At 38.6% G+C, this 21,885-nt stretch overlaps 1 protein-coding gene across 1 annotated transcript in view; it reads left to right on the forward strand.

The window, feature by feature from the left end:
• Positions 1-21,885, forward strand: part of LOC5565053 (synapsin) — a 169,063-nt gene that overhangs the window by 33,895 nt on the left and 113,283 nt on the right. The window contains exons 4-5 of the mRNA XM_021849534.1: positions 6,612-6,691; positions 19,059-19,393. Coding sequence (XP_021705226.1) covers positions 19,156-19,393 — 238 coding nt within the window. The 5' untranslated portion in view covers positions 6,612-6,691; positions 19,059-19,155. The remainder of the gene's footprint in view (positions 1-6,611; positions 6,692-19,058; positions 19,394-21,885) is intronic.

A 21,885-nucleotide genomic window follows, 5' to 3' on the forward strand; every position in this document is an offset into this window, starting at 1 on the left:
CTCGTCCATGATTTTCTATAGCTCTTCGCGGTCGATGCTATCGTAAGCCGTTTTAAAATCGATGAACAGGTGATGCGTTGGGACTTGGTATTTACGGCATTTCTGGAGGATTTGCCGTACAGTGAAGATTTGGTCCGTCGTCAAGCGGCCGTTGATGAAATCACCTTGATAACTGCCCACAAACTCATTTGCTATTGGTGATAGACGACGGAAGATAATCTGGGATAGCACTTTGTAGGCGGCATTCAGGATAGTGATCACACGATAGTTTTCACATTCCAGTTTGTCGCCCTTCTTATAGATGGGGCATACGACTCCTTGCTTCCACTCCTCGGGCAGCTGTTCCGTTTCCCAGATTCTGACAATCAGCCGGTGCAGACAGGCTGCCAACCTCTCCGGGCCCATTTTGATGAGTTCAGCTCCAATACCATCCTTACCAGCGGCCTTGTTATTCTTGAGCTGGTTGATGGCATCCTGACCTTCCCTTAATGTGGGGACAGGTTGGTTTCCTTCATCCGCCGTGCTGACGTAGTCACTTCCTCCGCTGTTGTGACCCTTTGCGCCTGTGTTCTCCGTGCCATTCAGGTGTTCATCATAGTGCTGCTTTCACCTTTCAATCACCTCACGTCCGTCCGTCAAGATGCTTCCATCCTTATCCCTACACATTTCCGCGGCGACGTTCGGTTGGGCCAGTCACGCTAGGTTATACCGAGGCGGGCGTCGATACCGTACAGTCCGCGGCTACAAAGCAAAACCAAGCTGAAGGTGTCTTGGTTCGAATCCCGGTCGGTGCAGGATCTTTTCGTAATGGAAATTTCCTTGACTTCCCTGGACATAGAGTATAATCGTACCTGCCACATGATATACGAATGCGTAAATGGCAACTTAGGCAAAGAAACCTCTCAGTTAATAACTGTGGGAGTGTTCATAAAAACACTAAGCTGAGAAGCAGGCTCTGTCCCACTGAGGACGTTAATGCCAAGAAAAAGAAGAAGAAGAAGCTAGTAGTCGGAGTGAATGTTAGCGCCACGACAGGTTCTGACGTCGGTTATTGAAGAGAAGTGCCGTCTATCGATCAAAACGTGGTCGATTTGTGATTTCGTCTGCTGTGGTGATCTCCAGGTGTATTGATACGAAGGGCTGTGCTGAAAATAGGTGCTGCGAATGGCCATGTTCTTGGACGCGGCAAAATCTATCAGTCGTAGGTTGTTCTCGTTCGTCAGCCGGTGGGCGCTGAATTCCTCCTCCTGGCCAACCTGATGATCTTGACGTCGTGGCTTGGGCAGCGGTCGCACTCGCGTTCGAGCTGCGCATAAAATGCGACCTTGTCATCATCAGTGCTTCCGGAGTGAGGGCTATGCACGTTTATTATGCTGAAGTTGAAGAACCGGCCTTTGAGCCTCAACTTGCATATTCTTGCGTTGATCGGCCACCACCCGATCACGCGCCTTTGCATATCACCCATCACTATAAAAGCTGTTCCCAGCTCATGTATGTTGCCGCAGCTCTGGTAGATGGTATGATTACCTCTAAACGTTCGCACCATCGAACCTATCCAGCACACTTCCTGCAGCGCTACGATGTCGAAACCGCGGATCTTCAGTACATTGGAGAGTATGCGTGTGCTTCTAATGAAGTTGAGAGATTTGCAGTTCCACGTACCGAGTTTCCAATCGCTAGTCCATTTTCGTCGCTGTGGTCTTTGCCGATTGTTCCGGTCCGAATTCTCTCGTTGACGTTCCTGTGCTGATGTGTTTTTACGGTTGGCTTGCAGGGCCTGACACCAACCCCCTAGATTTCCGGAGGACCATTCCCCCGTAAATGTTCGGAGGGCCATAGTGCGCAGTTTAGCTTAGAGTCCTTCTTAGATCCTTCTTAGAGTCTTTTCTCTGGTACTCGGACGATGATCAGCCGCCCCTGACATGGGGAACAGACGCTGTTGTGAGCCGCTTCTAACATCTAAATCACTTGAATTTTACGTTTGTTATACTTTTCACGTCAAAATCGTCAAATGTTTCATATTAAACACCATGCGTCGCTTAAATTCGATAACATGCATTTACTATATGAAAAAAAATCTTATTTATAAAATCTTTTTTAATATTTTAATTTTTGAACAAATTATTGTAAAAGTATTATATTTTTTAATATAACTTTACCCAAAAAGTTGCAAATTTTAGCAAAAACTTATAAATATTTCCAAATACGCTTTATTTAATCTACCAAACTTTGTAGGATGTTTATTTTGATATATTTGAGATATCTAAATTCAAAATAACCACCTTTTTCATATAAATAGATTTTTGACACATTGCGTCAGTTAAGATTTGTTAATCTAATACTTTTTGTTAGTCAGGTGTTTAAGCATACAGCTATTCCATGAAAACCGATCTAGTGCTATTTTGTTACTTATCCAAAATAAGGATACACGTATTTTTGGATTTTTTGATTAGGGTGACCATTTCCGAAATAGGGTTACCAGAAAAATCGCGATTTTGCAAAAAAATTATTTAAAAAAATATTATAACTTTTGAACCGTTTGACCGATTTTCAATCTTTTTGGACGAAATGAAAGCTAATGATTTTGACTTTTCATGAAAAATATGAAATTTCACAAAAATTGTGTTTTTACATGAAAAAACTCAATAGTTTCCGTTTTTTCGTGTTTTGAAGGCCTTGGGACCAAAGGGGCTATCGCTGTTCTCATTTTTTCTTTTGTTTTGAGGTTTTATTTGGCTAAATTCTGCTCCTGGCCCAGTGTGCACTGGGGTCTATTTTATTCGAACCAAACTATACGCTTCCCGAATGTCCTTGACCTTCTGAACAACGTTGCTTGAACAACTGAACAATATCATCTTGATAATGAGGTAGTTACTTATTATATATGCTTCTGAGTACAATTTTGGGGCTAAATTGCGCAACACACTTTCTGTCTTATGTCATTGACTTTCTGAACAACTTTGCCGAAGACTCGAACTTCTATCTTATATAGATCACAAGATAGAACTTGCTAAATCAATTTTACATGCTCACTAGCACCACCTAGCGTCAAAATTGCGAACCAAATGGTTTGCCTTCCGGATGTCCTTGATCAGCTGAACAACTTTGCTGAAGATCATGAAAATCATAAAGATCTCGAGATATAGCAGAGTAATTTTACCTATTTTGAGGCGATGCTAAATTTATTTGAATGTTGCAATACTTATTTTAGTGAGTCCGTATTTATGACGGATAGTGTACATGTTTCAGCAAAGTTGTTGACTATTCAATTTCAAGAAACTTTACCAAAAAAATTTTTTTTTGTGGCACTTGACCGTTTTACAGCTTTATTCCTATGTTGACGTAGAGTGTTCCTTAGACAACTGTTTATTCATGAACCCATTATAACTGCTCCTCCAGGGCCATATTAACTGGAGGTCCGAGGAGGCCATGGCCCCTGGCCCCCACATTTAAGTGGTTGTGAGGCCAATAATGACCTTAGCGTTAGCGTTAGCGTTAGCGTAGTTACGGTATACTTCGTAGATTGGATACTAGCAACACTCACGTTTCCTTTGATAACCCCATTCAGACTACCTTCAGGAACAAGGCTGGGGAGTAAACCAATTAACACCTTGACCAAAAAAGAAACAGATGAATTTGTACCAAACCCATCAAAAAATTTGAAAGACTTAAAGTGACTCCTAAAGTTCAACAATTTTCGAAGCAATTCAGAACATTAGGCAAAATTTACTCATTATACACTGAAAGCAAAATATTGAAACAAAGAATCCATTTTTTCATGGACAAGAAACAAGAAACTCCACATTGGCGACGAAAGGACCCACGTACGTCTACGATGGCTATCAAAGGTCAAAGATAAGCTGTATTTGAAGGGTATTTGAAGCGTTCAAAAGCTGTATGAAGATTTGTTTTCCCGAAGAACTATAACCCAAGAAGTAGCCGTAACCGAAGTTTTTGAAGCCACTGTTATTGCGATAATAGTATAATTACAACTAATAAGTACGTAAGGTATAAAAAAAACTTCACCTTAGAGGGGAAGTTGCCTTAGCGGCGGATTCGATCCGTCGGGTCAGGCTGTTTCAATAAAAAAAAAGTTCGCCTATGAAGGGAACGAGAAAGATAAGTTTCGAACTGTCGGGTCCGGTCGAAAAGTAAATGCTCGCCTTAGAAGGCAGTTGCCGTATCAACGGGTACGATCCGTTGGGTCCAGCGGAAGCACAAACACTCGTTTCAAAACGAGTACCGAAGCGATAGATTCGATCTATCGGGTCCGGTGGAAGTTTCGTAATGCTCGCCTTAGAAGGGAGCAGTCACGGATTCGATCCGTTGGGTTCAGCGGAAGTATAGAAATGTTCCCCTCAGAAGGGACCAGGAAAATTGACAGATTTGATATGTTGTGTTTGGTGTAAAATTCTCACCTTAGAAAAAATGTGACAGATTGTCGAGTGCCACAAAAGAAGAACAGTGACAGTGGAAGTACGAAGATTTCAAAGATCTCAATACAATATCTGAGTGTACAAATTTGCATAGATATTTTTCTGAGAAACGTCCAGGTACCGTCTCTAAAACAATAGAGTTCAAATAGGACCCAATTAGAACTGTCATATGATGACATTGATGCCAAAAAAACTCTTGGTCAGTGAATAAATTGTCACCCAACACGCAGCAACAAAGACATTGTCACCTCCTATTCTTGTTGCAACAATTTTATTCCGCAACATGAGTTTATCATCACCTGAACAGAATATGACAAAGATCGATCACCACGTGCGCGGCGATTTTCTGGGCTTCGCATTGCAATTTTCGAGACCTTTCTCCGTGTTGGTAAACATTGACACGTTATCAAACAGCATCCATAAAACAGTTTGGTTTTGTGTTTAAAATTACTGATTAATCGCGAGTTGAAAAGGTTGCAACAATATTGCGCTCTGTGATTGTCATGACAATTCTGCTTTAAATTGTGTCCTTATCCGCAACAGTTGTGACAAACGGTTGTGAGCAAGCTTGCTTTGTTGTTTGTTTTTCGTCTATTTTGATGATAATTTGATTCACTAGATATGTGGTGATTTATCATATGCCATGACTACTCTAAGATCATTATCATTCAAGTTGTCATGTCAGATAAAGAAGAAACTCTACGATGTTGATCTATTATTGCGGGGAAATTCAAAAATTTGGATTGCTTCGCGGAAATAACGTGCAGCTAGCAATCCCCGCACAGATGAAATGAACCACAGTAAGCATTGCAGTTTTAAATATGAGTCAAATCATTGACAACTTACAGCAAATCGATTGGTGCAGTTCGGCATGTAGTTGGAGAGGTTCTGCATAACTAAAACTCGTGATGGAAATGAATGATGGTTCGTAGTTGCTCGAATCTCGTAGACTACGGTCTTCCATATATTGTATTTAACTACGAATAACTACGTTTAAGACCAAGTTGGAAACCGTAGATAAAGTGTTTCCTACACCAGGGACTGTGTCACTTTTCATTTTTGACAATGATTCCGGATGGCTTCCCTCTCTAAGTATGTAATTTCCATCTATGTGGTTAACCAGTTAGCGTCTCACATACTGATGTATTTAGAGGTGAATTATTTTTGTTCAAGATGTACTATCAATGGAAGCTGAAAATTCAATTTAGCTAAACATCAGTTAACGCTTTAAGGTGTAATGGCGCAATTCATTCATGACTTATGAATTAGCAGGATCTCAATTTAAATGTTGTTCGCCGCAAGTTCTCGTGTGACAAACGAGGGATTCAACAAAATCTGTCGAAATCATCGGGTTCATTGCGACAGTTGATACAAAATAAACAGCAATAATACAATCTTCAAAGTCATCGGTGACTATGATAATTTTATTGGGAAATTTGGCAATCAAGAGCTCTGGATTTTCCACGATTCAAAATTTTTCTCGCAACGCGTAATACGCAAAAACATATATATAAGAGAAATTATCTTTAAGTCCATTGTGTTGTAACAACAACTTTCTTTTTTCAAAAAGGCATCTTAGGACTGTGACCCCAGAGCACATTTGTAAAACTGACCATCTGTAAGATCATCATTATTGATTCGGATAAATGAAATTACATTAAGAAATTATACAAGAATTGGACATTGAAACAACGTTTCAAAACTTCCTTATTAATTTTGGCATAATATAGAGCAAGTTCAAACGATACGTAGTAGAATTGAAATAATCATAAAAGTCGAGGCGAAGAGAAAAAATAACTGATTATGATATGACGTACACAGAATAAATTAATACAGTTATCACACTATTACGGGTCACCCACTATAAAGGATCGTTTCCATTTGAATTGCATGTGAAACAAAGTGATTAATATTCGTGACTAGGTGATCCATAATAGCGTGAGCCGTGTACTACTTTACAAAATTCTATATCCTCTTTAGGAAGAAAACTTTCTGGCCTTAGCTTCGTCAACGATTTAACAAAATATCTAAATAGCATATAAGAGTAGAAACGCTTTTTGCCTTCTCTATGTCCTTTCTTTTCCACTGTTTATATTATTGAAACTATGAGTGTACACCTCCGGCAATAACCTTCTTCTTCTATTTCTCTTTCTTTCTGTCGATTTCTCACTACAGCAGGATCCACAAGCCGGCACACTGTCTTTCGCAAGCTTCAAGAGTAGCTTTACCAGCAATGTTAATTTCCTGAAGCGACGGTAAGTGTCTGCAAATCCTTCCTTCATTCCGTCCGACATAAATTTTCCTTATGAACGTAGATTACACACATCCCCTGTAGCCATTTCCTTCCTGTCCTTTCTCAAGTCTCCCCACGAATCACATATTACACGTCATACCATCGGCATGCCGTTTGAGTTATCATTTCAGTTTTTATGAGCTTTGACATCTTAAATTTTCAACTCCACTGTGTAATCCCAAATCCGTGAAGACGCGTGTCTTGTGCTAGAGCTGAGCGATTATAATTTTCAGAAACTAAATAACACTGTGCAACAAACCGAGATGATGACACGTCAAGTGCTTATTTTAGCAGATCATTGCTAAACAAGTTATGATATAAGCCATGAAGCTGTGGAAAATGTCTTTCATTTTTGATTAATCAAACTCCATGCACAATTAGGTACCGTAAAACGAGGAATCTTTGATAACTTTGATAGTGGGGGATCCACAACATACTAAATGAAATAACATGGTTCCTGTTAATCAGTTAGGCTTTTTTCACAAGAGGGAAATCTGCAAACAGACGCCTGAGAAGGTAACTCAGGCAGTTTGGGGATGCCGCACCAACGATGACCCACTAAAACCAGCCGATGCACTTTACTTGAGCAATTCTTGTTGAATTGCTCAAGTGGTGTACAGTGCATCAACATTACCCTTGGCCTCAGACCCTTATCTCCCTGGAACCACCTCACGGTATTTCTTGGATGAAATGCCAGTAATCAATTAGGATGAACGACTATATAAGTCAGTGCTGCCCAACGTACGGCCCGCGGGCCGCATCCGGCCCGTGACCTCATTTTGTGCGGCCCGCGGAGGGTTCGAAGATTCTTCTCATATTTGGCCTGTTGACTATTCTACCAACCTGAAGTTAGAAAATACCAAGACTATTTCATTTTCAGCCAATATTTTAGCTTGGAAATTATTTGATTAGTTTTTTTTTAATCTTCTTAAATGCTTAATTTTTGTGAATGATTCAAATTTTAAATATCAAATCCTATGTGTTTCTACCATGACTTTCTACGGCATTAAAAAATGCAGGCTAAAAAAAACTTATGGACAAAAGGCTATATTTTCAAACATAATTTCACTGAATCATTGCCTAATATTCTCACAGAATATTGGAAATGATATTTACCAACACCTGGGCGTTATTCACGCAGAATCCTGGACAGGATTATAAAAATGAAGAAGAATTCTAGCCACGACTTTCACGGATAACAAGTGGACAATTAGATAACAATTGGAAAGATTCTTACAGAATTTTAACCAAGATTTCATAGACTTCAGGTAGAATTTTCAACGAATACATAATTTTCTAAAATCTTGGGTAAGACTACAATCTAACGCTATGTTGAACTTGGCAGGACCTTAAGTGAATTTATAATACAGTTTTAAGCAGGTTTCTTCTGAAATACTTTTTAGCACTTTCAAGGATTTCACGGTTGCATTCGAAATGATTATTGAGTGAGATTCTGAAGGAATTCTAGGCACGGTTTTTGAAAAATTATGGACACTCTGATCAATATTTTTGTAAAAGCTTAATTAGGATTTTAGCACATGTCATGCGCGGGTCATGCTAATAATACAAAGTCGAATAATCCAAAATTTCTGGGGTAAAAATTCTGTAGCTACAGGAATATAATATAATTTTGAAAAAAAAAAATCACAATATCCAGCAGAAAGCTTATTGGTAATTATCTGTTTATTGATTTCTTCAAATGAAGTTTACTTCATTCACTGATTTTGTCAGATTTCATGCGAATATTAGTACGTTTAAAAATGTGGCCCGCGACACCAAATTGTTTCTGCGGTTCGGCCCGCGGTTCAAAAAGGTTGGGCAGGCCTGATATAAGTAAAGAATATTAGTACACCCGATTCTGTTTTCGCACGGATTTTTTTTACACGGCCGTGCAAAAAAAGTTTCCATACATTTTTTTTTCGCCAAAACCTTATTTTTGCATGAAACGTCGAGAAATGATGTTATTTTTTTTTCACGGTTTTTGAAATTTTGAACTGAAAACTTTTTTGCACGGTACGCATCTTTAAAATCTCTTAGCGAAAAGCATTTTTACAAATTAGGACAATTTTTCTTATCAAAGTCAGAAATTCCCAAATAACGTTTAACGTCTAGATATATGCATCGTCTTATTTGCTCTAAGTAATTCATTAGTTTTTGTTCAACACATTTTTGTTTACCATAAAATGTGTTTTTAAGAACACATGGACTGATTTATATTTTTAAGTATTTTTATGAAAAATGTCTCGTTTTGAAAATAAGTGAGGTGTTAAGGGATTATCTATTCTACCTTTTCTAAGTAAGTAAACTCATTAGATTTATGCTGTTACATATTTCACTATACTTTTGGCTTATTCCGTGAAGTAAGTTTGCAATGTAAAAATTAAGGGGTCTATTTCGCGAGTCACTAAATATCAAATATCTTGATTTATGTAAAATTGGTAGGAAAACCTAGGTGGAAACGTAATAATGTAAAAGTGGGGTTGTTTTTGATAATACAGTCAACTCTCCCTTACTCAATATTCCGTATATCGATATCGAGATTGAGAACCACAGTAAAAGTTGGTTTTGATGGCTACCTCAATGGTTCCTTGGATCGCAGTTGCACTGGCTTTGTGTTCTGTAACGGAGGTAGCTCGATGGTATCTTCAATATCGAGATATGGAAAGTGACCTGTATTTCTAAAAATCGTTCAATCATATTTGTAGAATTTTTGGAAAAAAGATTTATTCCATAATTTGAAAATGGTTTTGAAGATATTGATCCTTTTAAGCACTACCTAGGTCCTAGATTAACAGGCATTTCATTAACATTTTCCGATCATGCCACTGCACACTGGTCCAGGAAGCTAATTTAGGCGGACATGAGGTTTTCGTCAAGATTCATTGATTTTAGAGCCATAGTTTATTCTGAGAATATGTTCAGAATTTTCAGTACTACAAAATGTACGGAACAAAAAAATTTTTACGGTGATCGCAAGAGTGACGTATACGCCAACTTTTTTATTTTAACGAATCGTAAGTTGGTATGTTCAGCAAAGTTGTAGCAAATGATCATAGAAACAACTTTGCCGAACAAACTTTTTCTCGGTTTTGCTTCAGAGCCGAGATAATTAAGTATTTTTAATAAAAAATCGTTTTTTGCTCTTAAGTGTTTTATATTTTAGTTTTATTGGCCTACTATGTTCTACAAAGTTTTTATACTTATCATTTGCTACAACTTTGCTGAACATACCAAAGTTGTATTTCTTATGGTTTTCATGTTATTTGAGTTTTTCATCTTAAAATTAGCTATTTTGTATGCCTTGTATCTCAACTATGAGCACCTCAAAAAAATATATCTTTCCACCAAATGATTTTGCAGTCTCTTAAGTACCTGTGAGCAAAATTTGGAGAAGATGATATTTTTCTATCTCGTTTAAAATCGATTTTACTAATAGACGATATGAGATAAATCCATATTTATTGAATATTCCTACATGTTCAACTCACAAAAGTCATGGCTACCTAAGCATATCAAACCAAAGGTAACACGTGTATTTATATAGAAATATAAAGTACATCGTTTTTCAGTTGTTTTCGATTAACTTGAAAGCTTCTGCAAGAAATTCATCGTCTTTTCCTCTACCAGTATTTAATCTATTCCTAAGCAAGATCAACGGGTTGAAAGTCAACATAAGCCGTATAAAATACATATACAAAATTTACAGTCCGATTGAATTCTGTGGCATGATTTTCCCAGAATCTTCTGATGGATTCCACGTTTCATGTTTTTCTTTGGTAACGCGGCATGCCGGATAACACCACTTCCGTGCAATAGTTGTAGACGTATCAGTAAGTGTAACAGCATTCTAAAGGATCGCCACGAAAAGCCCTCAAAGGAAGGTTAGGGCTGAGACTGTACGAACCTCTTCCAGTTGGTAGGAACTCAAATGGTCGTAACACGGCATGCTGCTTTTAACGGGAAGTAGATATTGTGTATTTCTTTCACTACTGGACTGCGAAGTGCGGCCTCATCAGTCCGAAAGTGTGAATAAAAGTGAGGGATTGCATTGAATCCTGTTGGTGTCTGCAGAACACTTATTCTTCGATTTACGAAGAATAAGTCTCCCGAAGACACCTACTCGATTTGATTCAATTGCGCACTTTTGTTAGCGTTTCCACACTTGTAATAACTTCTTTTCACAGATCTCAATCATTTTAAAAGTAGTCAACTTTAATCGGAAGATTAACGAGGAGGCATTTGAACAGTTTTTGTCAGAAACGTACTGTTAGTATCGCCAGTTCTACGATTGGTATGTACTCTCTCCAACGGTGCAAAAACTACTTTCGCATAGAGTGATGTTGTCCGGCATGCCGTCGAAGAAGCATAAAAAATGCGGAATAAATCCATCAGAAGATTCTGGGAAAATCATGCCACAGAATCCAATCGGACTGTAAATTTTGTATATGTATTTTATACGGCTTATGTTGACTTCCAACCCGGTGATCGTGCTTAGGAATAGATCAAATACTGGTAGAGGAAAAGACGATGAATTTCTTGCAGAAGCTTCCAAGTTAATCGATGCTACAACTTTGCTGAACATACCAACTTACGATTCGTTAAAATAAAAAAGTTGGCGTATACGTCACTCTTGCGATCACCGTAAAAAAATTTTGTTCCATACATTTTGTAGTACTGAAAATTCTGAACATATTCTCAGAATAAACTATGGCTCTAAAATCAATAAATCTTGACGAAAACCTCATGTCCGCCTAAATTAGTTTCCTGGACCAGTGTGCACTGGGTGTTGCACTTAAATCCGTGTGATGCTTCATATGTATATAGGGCAAATTGAACACTTCCCCTATTCATGCTTCAGGTCATTCACAAGGTTGTTCTGCACAGCTTCCAGAATACAAAAACTGCAAATATTTAGGTTATGATCTTGTTGCATATAAGTACAAAAATCATTTCAAGACAATTGTAGCGTGCATCCAAGTAGAATTAATATGTATGAGAGATTAAGCAGTCAAAATATAACAGTTTACGTTTTCAGGAGTTCCAACTTGAATTATACAGAAGTAATATCAGCTTTAGATTGCACAAAACCTATGAAATATAAGGTTGATACAAGATTAATTAAAATTGTAATATTTTGCTGTTGGCAAAATATAGTTTTATTTACAAAACTCAAATTCCTTAACACCCCATTTTGCATATCTGTCAAAAATCACACATTTTCATCGTTATCTTTGAAATCTGTCATATGATTGTCATCATTGTGATTGGCTTTTGATATACACGCCGGGAGAAAGGTAGGACTGTATTTTGTTCAATTATTGACATACCAGAAGTTGCTCGAAATTTACGTTGAACTTTTTTTCATCCCTTAACACCCCATTTTACGGTACCGTAAAACGGGGTAACCTTGATAGTTTTTTCGAAGAAAACTTGAATATTTATGCATGCTGTTTCAAAGAATTATAATTTTTATTTTTAAAACAAGTACTGGTATCCTAACTATCGATTGCAGTTGATGGATTGCCAAAAGATTTATCCTGAATGGATAAACAATTTTTCAAATAATCGAAAGTCGGTTTCCTGTTTTGGGGTTACTTTGATAATGGAGTATAAATCGAACTATATTGAATGCATTACGGAACATTTATAGAGCGTTGCATACCTCTAGGCGTTTAACGATGCATGGAAATTTCTGACTTAGATTACAAAAATGGTCCCAGTTTGTAAAAAAAGGTTTTCGCTAAGAGATTTGAGACCAAATTCATGTTCTACTATAACTAGGCTGTCATGGATTAGTGAAGAACTCATTTTGACTTTAACAAACAGTGATCGTAGAACAGATTGTTTGTAAGCGTTGCAAAAATGCTAAAATCTGTAATTTTTTTATACTTGCATATAAATACTCAAATGCACTTGATTCCAACAAAAATATATTTAACATGAAGTGTCATACTAATACTCTTCACTTTTGCATTCGTTTTTCTTAACTGATTAACAGAAACTTCGTTATTTCGTTTAATATGTTGTGGGTCTCGCTTTGTCAAAGTTACCCCGATTTACGGTATATGTCAAACTCAATTGATTTATGTAGAACCTAATGTCGAAACATGGGAATCAATCGGTATCTGTTCACATATATTATTTTTATACAGATTTTAGTTCCCGGTGGTGTACCTACCGTACTACGACGAAGATTCCCCGGCGGAAGATCTTTGGTATCGATGCAACCATGCAGACGCCGAGGTCCGTCCAGCAATTTCGGTGGAGGGAAGCTTCCAGCGACCATTTGCCGGTACTACGATGAAATTGTCACACTATGAAATTGCTCTAAGTTTTTAACCGTTGAGTAGAATTTAATGAAAATTTAGGTGGATTTAGTTCATAGTGCATTATTTACATCCTGCAAGTGTTAAAGTCCTGTGATCAAAACTCGCGGAAATGGAGCCAAAAGAACAGCTTATGCGTGATAAAATCTTGCGCATTCGTCACGAGAACAAGGATCTCTCGCATCGTTCCATCGCTAAACCGTTGGGAATCGCGAATTCCACGGTGTCGCGAGTGATTAAGCGGTTCGAGGAACGACTGACCACCGATCGGAAGCTCAGAAGTGAAGGAAAAAGTATTCCGTATAACACCAAAAATCACAACCACGTAGTTGGGGCCTTCAACCGAAACCCGAACGCCTCCGTTGGAGATGTGGCTAAGAACCTGCACCTAAGCTGAAATTTTGTCCAGAAGGCCAAAACTAAGGCTGGGCTTCGAACGTTCAAGGTACAAAAGGCCCCTAATCGCGACGAGAAGCAGTACCAGTACCGCCAAAACCCGTACCAGGAAGTTGTACCTCAACATGCTGACGTAAGTTGAATGCTGCATCATGGACGACGAAACATATGTGAAAGCCGACTTCAAACAGATCCCCGGCAACCTGTTTTTCAAGGCCAAGAATAAGTTCAGCGTTCCGGAGCATGTCCACACTCAGAAGATGTCCAAATTTGCGAAGAAATTCCTGGTTTGGCAAGACATCTGCACGTGCGGAAAGCGGAGTGCACCTTTCGTGACCCAAGACACGATGAACGGGCAGGTGTACATGAAAGAGTGCCTCCAGAAGCGGCTACTTCCTCTCCTGAAGGTCCACAACGTCCCAACAATCTTCTGGCCGGATTTGGCCTAAAGCCACTACTCCAAGGACGTGCTGAAGTGGTATGTGGACAATAAGGTCAATTTCGTGCCGAAAATGTTCAACCGTTCCAACACTCCGGAGCTCCGCCCATCGAGAAGTACTGGGCGATTATGAAGCAGCACCTTCTTAAACGATCTAAGGTAGTGAAGATAGTCGAGGAACTGAAGAAAGTATGGGTTTACATGCAAAAAACGGTTGACTCACAAGTTGTGCAGAATCTTATGGTCAGGGTTAAGGCCAAGGTGCGGGCATTTGCGTATGGACTGTAAATAAAATACGAGTAAAATGGTAAAATGAAGTTTAATAGTTATTTTTCAATCCCTGAAAATTTGATGGCTATCGGATGAAAACTCGAATTTTGCTAATCAATTTTATGTGTGGCAATTTCATCGTGGACACCCTTTAATTCGCGGTCTACTCTACTAGTCTCCGACGTCGGACCTAGTCTACCTCGACCGTTAGCTCGATGCTGGTCAGTTTGGTGCCAAGGTCAGTCCTACGCTTCCAATGGAGGTAGAATTACGGATAGCAGGTGCCCCATACTTACGTGTTGGAACATTTTCTGTACGATGCTGATGGGGATTAGATCTCCGTCGGTGCTCCCGAGCATTTCGTTCTACACTTCCGCGAGTATTGGGCAGCCCAAAACTACATGTTGCGGTGTTTCCTAGACAATCCAGCGTATGCTTCCAGTTTTAGCTACCGTAATCCGGGGTATCATTGATCAGCGGGGTAACATTGATCGGAATGACTCATCTCGTAAAAAGTTCGTATCATCCTATATTGATGGAACATTTCCAAATCACGAATGGTGCTTCTCTTTCTCATTTTCATAAACTAATGTAAGTGGGGATTTTTGCGAAAATTCCGTTTACATTATCCGTAAATTTGTCAACTTTTCGAAACAATGATTTCAATGGGTAAGGATGACATTACCAAAGATTCATATCTCACATAAGTTCTGCAAACGATATGAGCAAGGAAAATGCGGTTCTTACTAAAAATGGCATCGCTGAACACGATTCCGTTGTCAAAACTTTCATAAATATGCTCAATTGAGCAACATTAACGAATTACTGTAAAGAATATAGAATTCCCTTAGGAAATTGCCTACCTTTAGGCGTATTCCGTGGTTCGAGTTGTTTTTAATTTTAAAATAAGGCTGATACAAATATTAATTTTCTTTTATGTCACCCCCCCCTTCGAAAATCCGAAAATTTTGAAGGGGAGAAAAAAAAAAGATTCATCATTTTTTTGACATCAGTTAGGTTTTTTCAATTTACAAAGTAAAAAACAAGTAAAATAATGATCCAGAGGGCGATGAAAAACAGTTTAACAACTATCATTAAAAATAAAAATTCGATAAAATAACTTTTTTTTTCATTTTTATTTTTTTGTTCCTTATTTATTTTTATCCCCCCCCTCGTACCTTCCAAAAGGTCTCGGACATAAAAGAAATTTAATATTTGTATCAGCCTAACTCAAAAAGTAAATGACTTGTAAGCGTTTGGCTTTCATATTCGGCTGCGGGGGCCGTGATTTAAGTAAGTAACGATATTTTCAATATAACCGAACGTTATTTACATAGGTGATCAATGTTACCCCATATCAGCTAAATCAAAAAATCACTTAAAACATTTTTTTAAACATACTTAAATCTTTCAAACAACAAAATGCAGTATATAGTGTTACCTCTGAGATAGGTCCCAATATTAATTTTCTTCTTTTTCTTATGTAAATATTTATTCTTTGTTTATATTTTGTCTTTTTGTTAATAATTATCCCCTTACTATAAAAGTTGTAAATACTTGTATATAACTATTCCCTTACTATAAAATATGAAATCTGTAAATAAAATTTGAATTCAAATTCCCTCCCATAAAACCCTACATCGTCATTCCTTCCTCCTTGCACTAAAATAACATGGCGCGCATTACCAACTGCGCAAAAACAAACCGCTCCCGGGAAATGTTCCGCGGACATAGATTTTGCAGCATCATGAAATTGCTTAAAAGCCAATGTTGGTGAAGGCAAAAGCCTCTTTTCGGTAACAAAGTTCAAATCGTTAAAACCTTAAGTTGATTTAAAGAAAGTTAATCCTCTTCGCAGGAACAAAGTTTCAAGTGTTGTGCGACGCGAGTGGTCCAAAGTTACAGCCCTCGCGGGGTTTTGACCAGTGATAATTGTACCGATTAATCAGCCCTGGAACGTACCGACGAAACCGCCTACCACCCCTCAACCGTTCGCGACGAAAGGCCGTTCGCTACCCCTCGCCCGTCAAGAAGTGCGCCCGGTGCCCAGCTCGAGTCGACATTGAATCGGGTCATCACGGAGTGTTCGAACGGCGATTCGTCCGACAAGACCCCCAGCAGTTGGCAACCGGCAAATGATCCGCCATCCGGCGCCAGGTGATGTGCAGTGCAAAAAATCCCAAATAACCCTATTCCCATTTCCCGTAAATTACTAAATAAACTAAACAAATGAATTCGAATTTTATAATCTTTAGAGTGTAATTATTTATTTTGCTACGATTCCCTTATTTTCTTTCTTTTGTTGTGTGAATTAAATTTCGTTGAATTAGTGTGGGAAGTGAGTCCGCCCAGAAGATAACCGATTCTCCCGGATAGACCCTGAGAGGGATTAAATGTAAATAATCATATAAATTTCTTAGTGTTAATTTTTTATTTAGTGTAATTTTTATTTGATCTTTTTTTCTTAGTTTTAATAGAATAAATTGAATTTGAAAAGTAATGTGTGAATTAGACGAATGACTTACAATAGTCACAAGCTATGGGTGGCAGTACTTATTTTAAAAATATAAAACTTGCAACATTTGCATTTTCAAACAAAATATTTAGGAAATATTCAAAAAAATGATCAATGTTACCCCGGATTACGGTACTTTCAGAAAACTGGATTCACCGTAGAGTGGGGCGAGCTCATGATTCATTCTTTGCCGTCTCACACCGTTCTCCTGCACGCCGCCGAAGATCGTCCTAAGCACCCGGCGTTCGAAAACTCCAAGAGCATGCAAGTCCTCCTTGAGCATCGTCTACGTCTCATGCCCATAGAGGATTACCAGTCTTATGAGCGTTTTGTACATCGTGCATTTGGTGCGGAGATGAATCCTTTTTGTCCGGAGTTTTTTCTGGAGTCCACAATATGCACGATTTCCACGGATGATGCGCCTCCGTATTTCCCAACTAACATTATTGTCGGCCGTCAGTTTAATCCGAGGTAGACGAACTCGTCCACCACCTTAAATGTATCCCCATCCATCGTGACACTCTTTCCTAGACGGGACCTGTTGTGTTTAGTTCCACCTACCAGCATGTACTTAATTTTTGACGCATTTACCACCAGTTCAACTCTTGGCTTGACTTTGCGTATCAGACGGGTAAACAAATTTGCAACAAATTTCTCCCAAAATATTCATGCCGTTCGCGAAGTAGACAAATTGTCCGGACCTCGTAAATATTGTGCCTCGACTGATAAGTCCGGCTCTCCGCATGGCACCTTCAAGCGCAATTTTGAACAGCAGACACGTGAGTCCATCCACCCTGTCGTAGTTCCTGGTTGGATTTGAATGAACTGGCGTGTTTGTTCGTGATCTTCATGGAGTTTTGCACACGGTTAATACTGTCGTATGCCGCTTTGAAACAGATGAACAAGTGGTGCGTAGGGACCTAGATTAGTTACTCACGGCATTTCTGGAGGATTTGCCACATGGAAAAGATCTGGTCCGTTGTCGAACAGCCGTCGATGAAACCTGCTTGATAACATCCTAGGAACTCGTTTGCTATAGGTGATAGGCGACGGAAGATAATCTGGGATAGCACTTTGTAGATAGCGTTTAGGATTGTGCTTGCACGATAATTTACACACTCCAGTTTGTCTGATGAATTGCATTCTTAACTTCCCCCATTGTGGGTGCTGGTTGGTTTCCACTGTCTGCTGTGCTACTGCTCCATTGAGCTTCTGATAGAACTTCCGCGTTTCTTGAGAACCGTACAGCATGGAGTTGCTCTTGGAATTTCATCTCTACCAGGCAGCGATTTTTGTCCCTGAATAGTCGGGTTTGCTGTTACCGTTTCAGTCTGTATCGTTCCACGTTCAGCCGCGTACTTCAACATTGCCGCGCAGCAATCTTCTCCTCCAAAACCTCCTGGCACTCCTCGTCGAACCAATCATTTCTTGAACTTTTTTCCATGTATCCGACAATGCTTTCGGCAACGTCGTTAATGCCAGCTTAGACTGTGCTCCAGCAGTCCAGCAGATGCGCCCTATCTGGCAACTCTGCCTCAAGATGCTGCGTGTACCCATTGGTGACATCTGGTGGTTTCAGTCTCGCTGGATTGTACCGAGGCGGGCGTCCGTATCGTACATCGTTGATGACTGATAGTTTTGGGAGCAGTTTCACCATCACCAGGTAGTGGTTGGATTCAATGTTAGCGCCACGATAGGTTCTGACGTTGGCTACGTCGTAGAAGTGCCGCCCATAGATCAAAACGTGGTCGATTTGCGATTCTGTATGCTGAGGTGAACTCCAAGTGTACCGATACAAAAGGCTGTTCCTTGTGTTAGTGCAGCTGATCTGGCGATACTGAAGTAGCAACCACGGGCGACCAATCAAGCTCAAGCTCAAGCTCATTGATATTTCTTACGCGCCATACAATTTATTTTGTGGGTCTGACCAATGACCACGGTCCACACAAATTTTAAATTTTTTGTATGGTCAAACCACAAGAGGGAGGGGATGGGGTTGGAAAAGACTACGTGGTTAATGGACAGTCCCTAAATCAAACACAGTCGACTGTCTTTGTGGTTCCAGTTGCACAGTTAGTGTAGTTTGGTGGAAATTATTGAACGGAAAAATGCTTGTTAATGACCATTAGCTCAGATCTTCCAAGCACAATCTTCATAATATCAATTTATAATTTTGATTTCATTGTGCGCGATTACAACAATCGCGTATGTAGTATTAAATTATAAACGTATATTCTATATTTTCTTGTATTTCTCAATTTTTCTCGCTACATGATCGATGTGATGTGAAACGTGTAATCTGATAATATTGATCCGCCATTTTCTATCCAACCCTTCTGTCCTGTTGCACTGTGTTACTCTATAGTGATTTTTTACCTGGTAGATTCAGCTCGGGAGACTTGTCTTCTGAGTGTGATGATGTCGATCCCAAAGATTTACCACCAGCAGCACGTCCACAACCCCCTCTACAGCAGCAACCAATGCCTGGTGGACCACCAAACATTCCTCCGCCTCCGGCACCCGGTTCGGCCGTTTCGCCAGGGCCGGTTCCAGGATCAGCACCTCCCACCGGAGGACCCGAACTGTCACTGAGCTTCGGGAAAGGGCCCCAGCGTGGAACCAGTGCACCATCCAGCCCTGCAAAGTCACGCGAAAGTCTACTACAGCGTGTCCAAAGCTTAACCGGTGCAGCACGTGATCAGGGCGCTTCGATTATTGGTGAGTATGTTTGGGGAATTCGCATAATAACATTACACTGTATTGTTTTTTTTTGTCGATTTCATGCGCTTTTTGAATAGCGCTCCAAACCGTAGATTTTGGCGATATAGTATGTGGTTCTCTTAGGTACGAAAAAAGCACGCCGATTAGCCACGGAAATGTGAACGGAGGAAATAACGCTACGCGAGACGGGTTCAGGCTTACAATTTCAACTGTACTTGATGTATTTTATTTCTTCCTTTTATATAAATATCATTTCTTATGGAAATAATTACGGTATACAATTCAATAGATGCGAAGTTTGTCGCAATGTAAAGTACCGTTTTGATTCATATTACGGACAGCTCTTAATTCCGGACACTCTACTTTGTATGGGAAACGTTTCACACGAAATGTTTCAATTTTTGCCGTTCGAATGTTCACAATTTCGAGACTCGTTTTAATAAGCTATTTTGATAAATATCTATGCAAATTTATAATGCACAACTGCATTAGACGTCTCTTTAGTGGTTTAACAATTTCATTTGATGATTTGATTATTCTATTCATCATTTTCATGAGATGTCCGGAATTCGAATCAAAGTGTCCGGAATATGAGGCAAAAGTGGGGACGCGTCCGGAATAAGAATCATCAAAAGGCTATACATTTCGATTTATTAAAAATTATTCATGTTGCGGAAGCGTATTCTTTACCCACGATTCAAAAGTTAAGGGTTTTCGGCGCTCGATAACGCTGAGGAATCATACAGAATGATTTATTTTGAATGCTCTTTGCTGTGTTATACTTCCCTGAGGCCTTAAGTGTCCGTAATATGAATCAAAACGGTATCGGAGAGAGAGATTTTTGGAATTAAAAGGAATTCTTTGGATGAAACTCACCACTATCAATTCGGGTAGCTTCGCCAAACTTTGCGAAAACGCAAAATCAAACAGATTATTTGAAAGGTTAAATATGTGTGTGAGTATTATATTTCATTCGTGTCCAAACTATTTTATTGGTAAACTAGTGGTCCCGGCAAACTTCGTCTTGCCATCAAGTAGGCTGTTGAAAAATGATATGGTTTGTCCCATACAAAATGACAGTTCCGTTCACTCTCGTTTTTTCAGCTTTCCCGGTGAATATCCTTGGATTTTTATACACACAAACACGTCGGAATCCGTGACAAACAAAACGGAGAAAGAATCATTCAGATCCGCTGACCCGTTCGTAAGTCATTTCGTGACATACAAACACCATTCCATTTTTATTTATATAGATAATCAAATTTTAAGTTATTTATTTATTTATTTTCACTAAAATTTGGAAGAGGGAAAAACCCCTTTGAGTAATCACTTGAAGAGATCTTTCTCAAAAAGGCACAAAACCTCTTCATCTTTTCTAAAACGTTATAACAAATATCTTATAAACTAAAGGCGCATTCGGTTTGAACCATAACAGAGCCAGGATCTTGATCTTTCGAAACGTTGGATCAGAAAAAGGGAAAGGGGAGTCCGTCTTGGTAAATGGCTCAAATTTCAATTCTTCAAAGAAAAACAAAGAAAATTACGGCAGTAAAAATCAAACACGATATGATATCTCATTTAAATAATTATATAATAATTTCAAACAAGGATGAAATTTACTTCCAAGGATATCACGGACAGATGTAGGAGGAGTTTGATATAAAGTTTCCAAACTACTAATGAATTAACTTCTTGGTACCGTAAATTTGGTGCATACAAAAACAATATGATCAATATCTTCATAAAATTTCCCACAATCACATTTGAATCCTTCATGTCTATGCGATATAAATAACTGTTGCATATGTAATGGTTCGATTTTATTCGTGATATTTGATAGTTGCACTTTATAAAATTTCTATTTTCTATTTGATATTTGAACTTTATAAAATTTCTATTTTCTGATATATTTTTAAACCATGGGAATTTATCAACAAACGAACAAATGGAATGACACCAACGTCCTTTATCGCTTGAATTCCTAAATTGTTTCCAATTATTCATGCAATATTTATTAAGTTTTGAATGATGTTCTGAAGCAAAAATTTCTCTATTATAAGTAATTCCACGTGCAATACCTAATTTAGCCAAAGAATCAGCTTGTTCATTGCCATAAATATTACAATGAGCAGGAACCCACAAAAATTTAATTAAAAATCCTTTAGTATATAAAACTTATAAAAGAATTTCAGCTCCAAAAGAATGTGATGAGTTTTTGAATTAAAGTTTATAGGATTCAACGCATGAAGAGAACACAAACTATCAGAACATATTATATATGTGTTCGGAGTAAAAGGTCTAATCAAGTTACATGCAAAATATAATGCGATTAGCTCAGCTATGAATATAGAACAAGGATTTTGTAATTTTAAAAAATGAGCCAAATGATTATTAAAAACTCCAAAGCCAGCAACATTTTGAATTAAAGACTCATCAGTGAAATAAAATTGATCATAAAATTTTTATTTGAACAATAGATAAAGGAATTT

Source organism: Aedes aegypti, chromosome 1 (assembly GCF_002204515.2).
Source record: "Aedes aegypti strain LVP_AGWG chromosome 1, AaegL5.0 Primary Assembly, whole genome shotgun sequence".
NCBI lineage: Eukaryota > Metazoa > Arthropoda > Insecta > Diptera > Culicidae > Aedes > Aedes aegypti.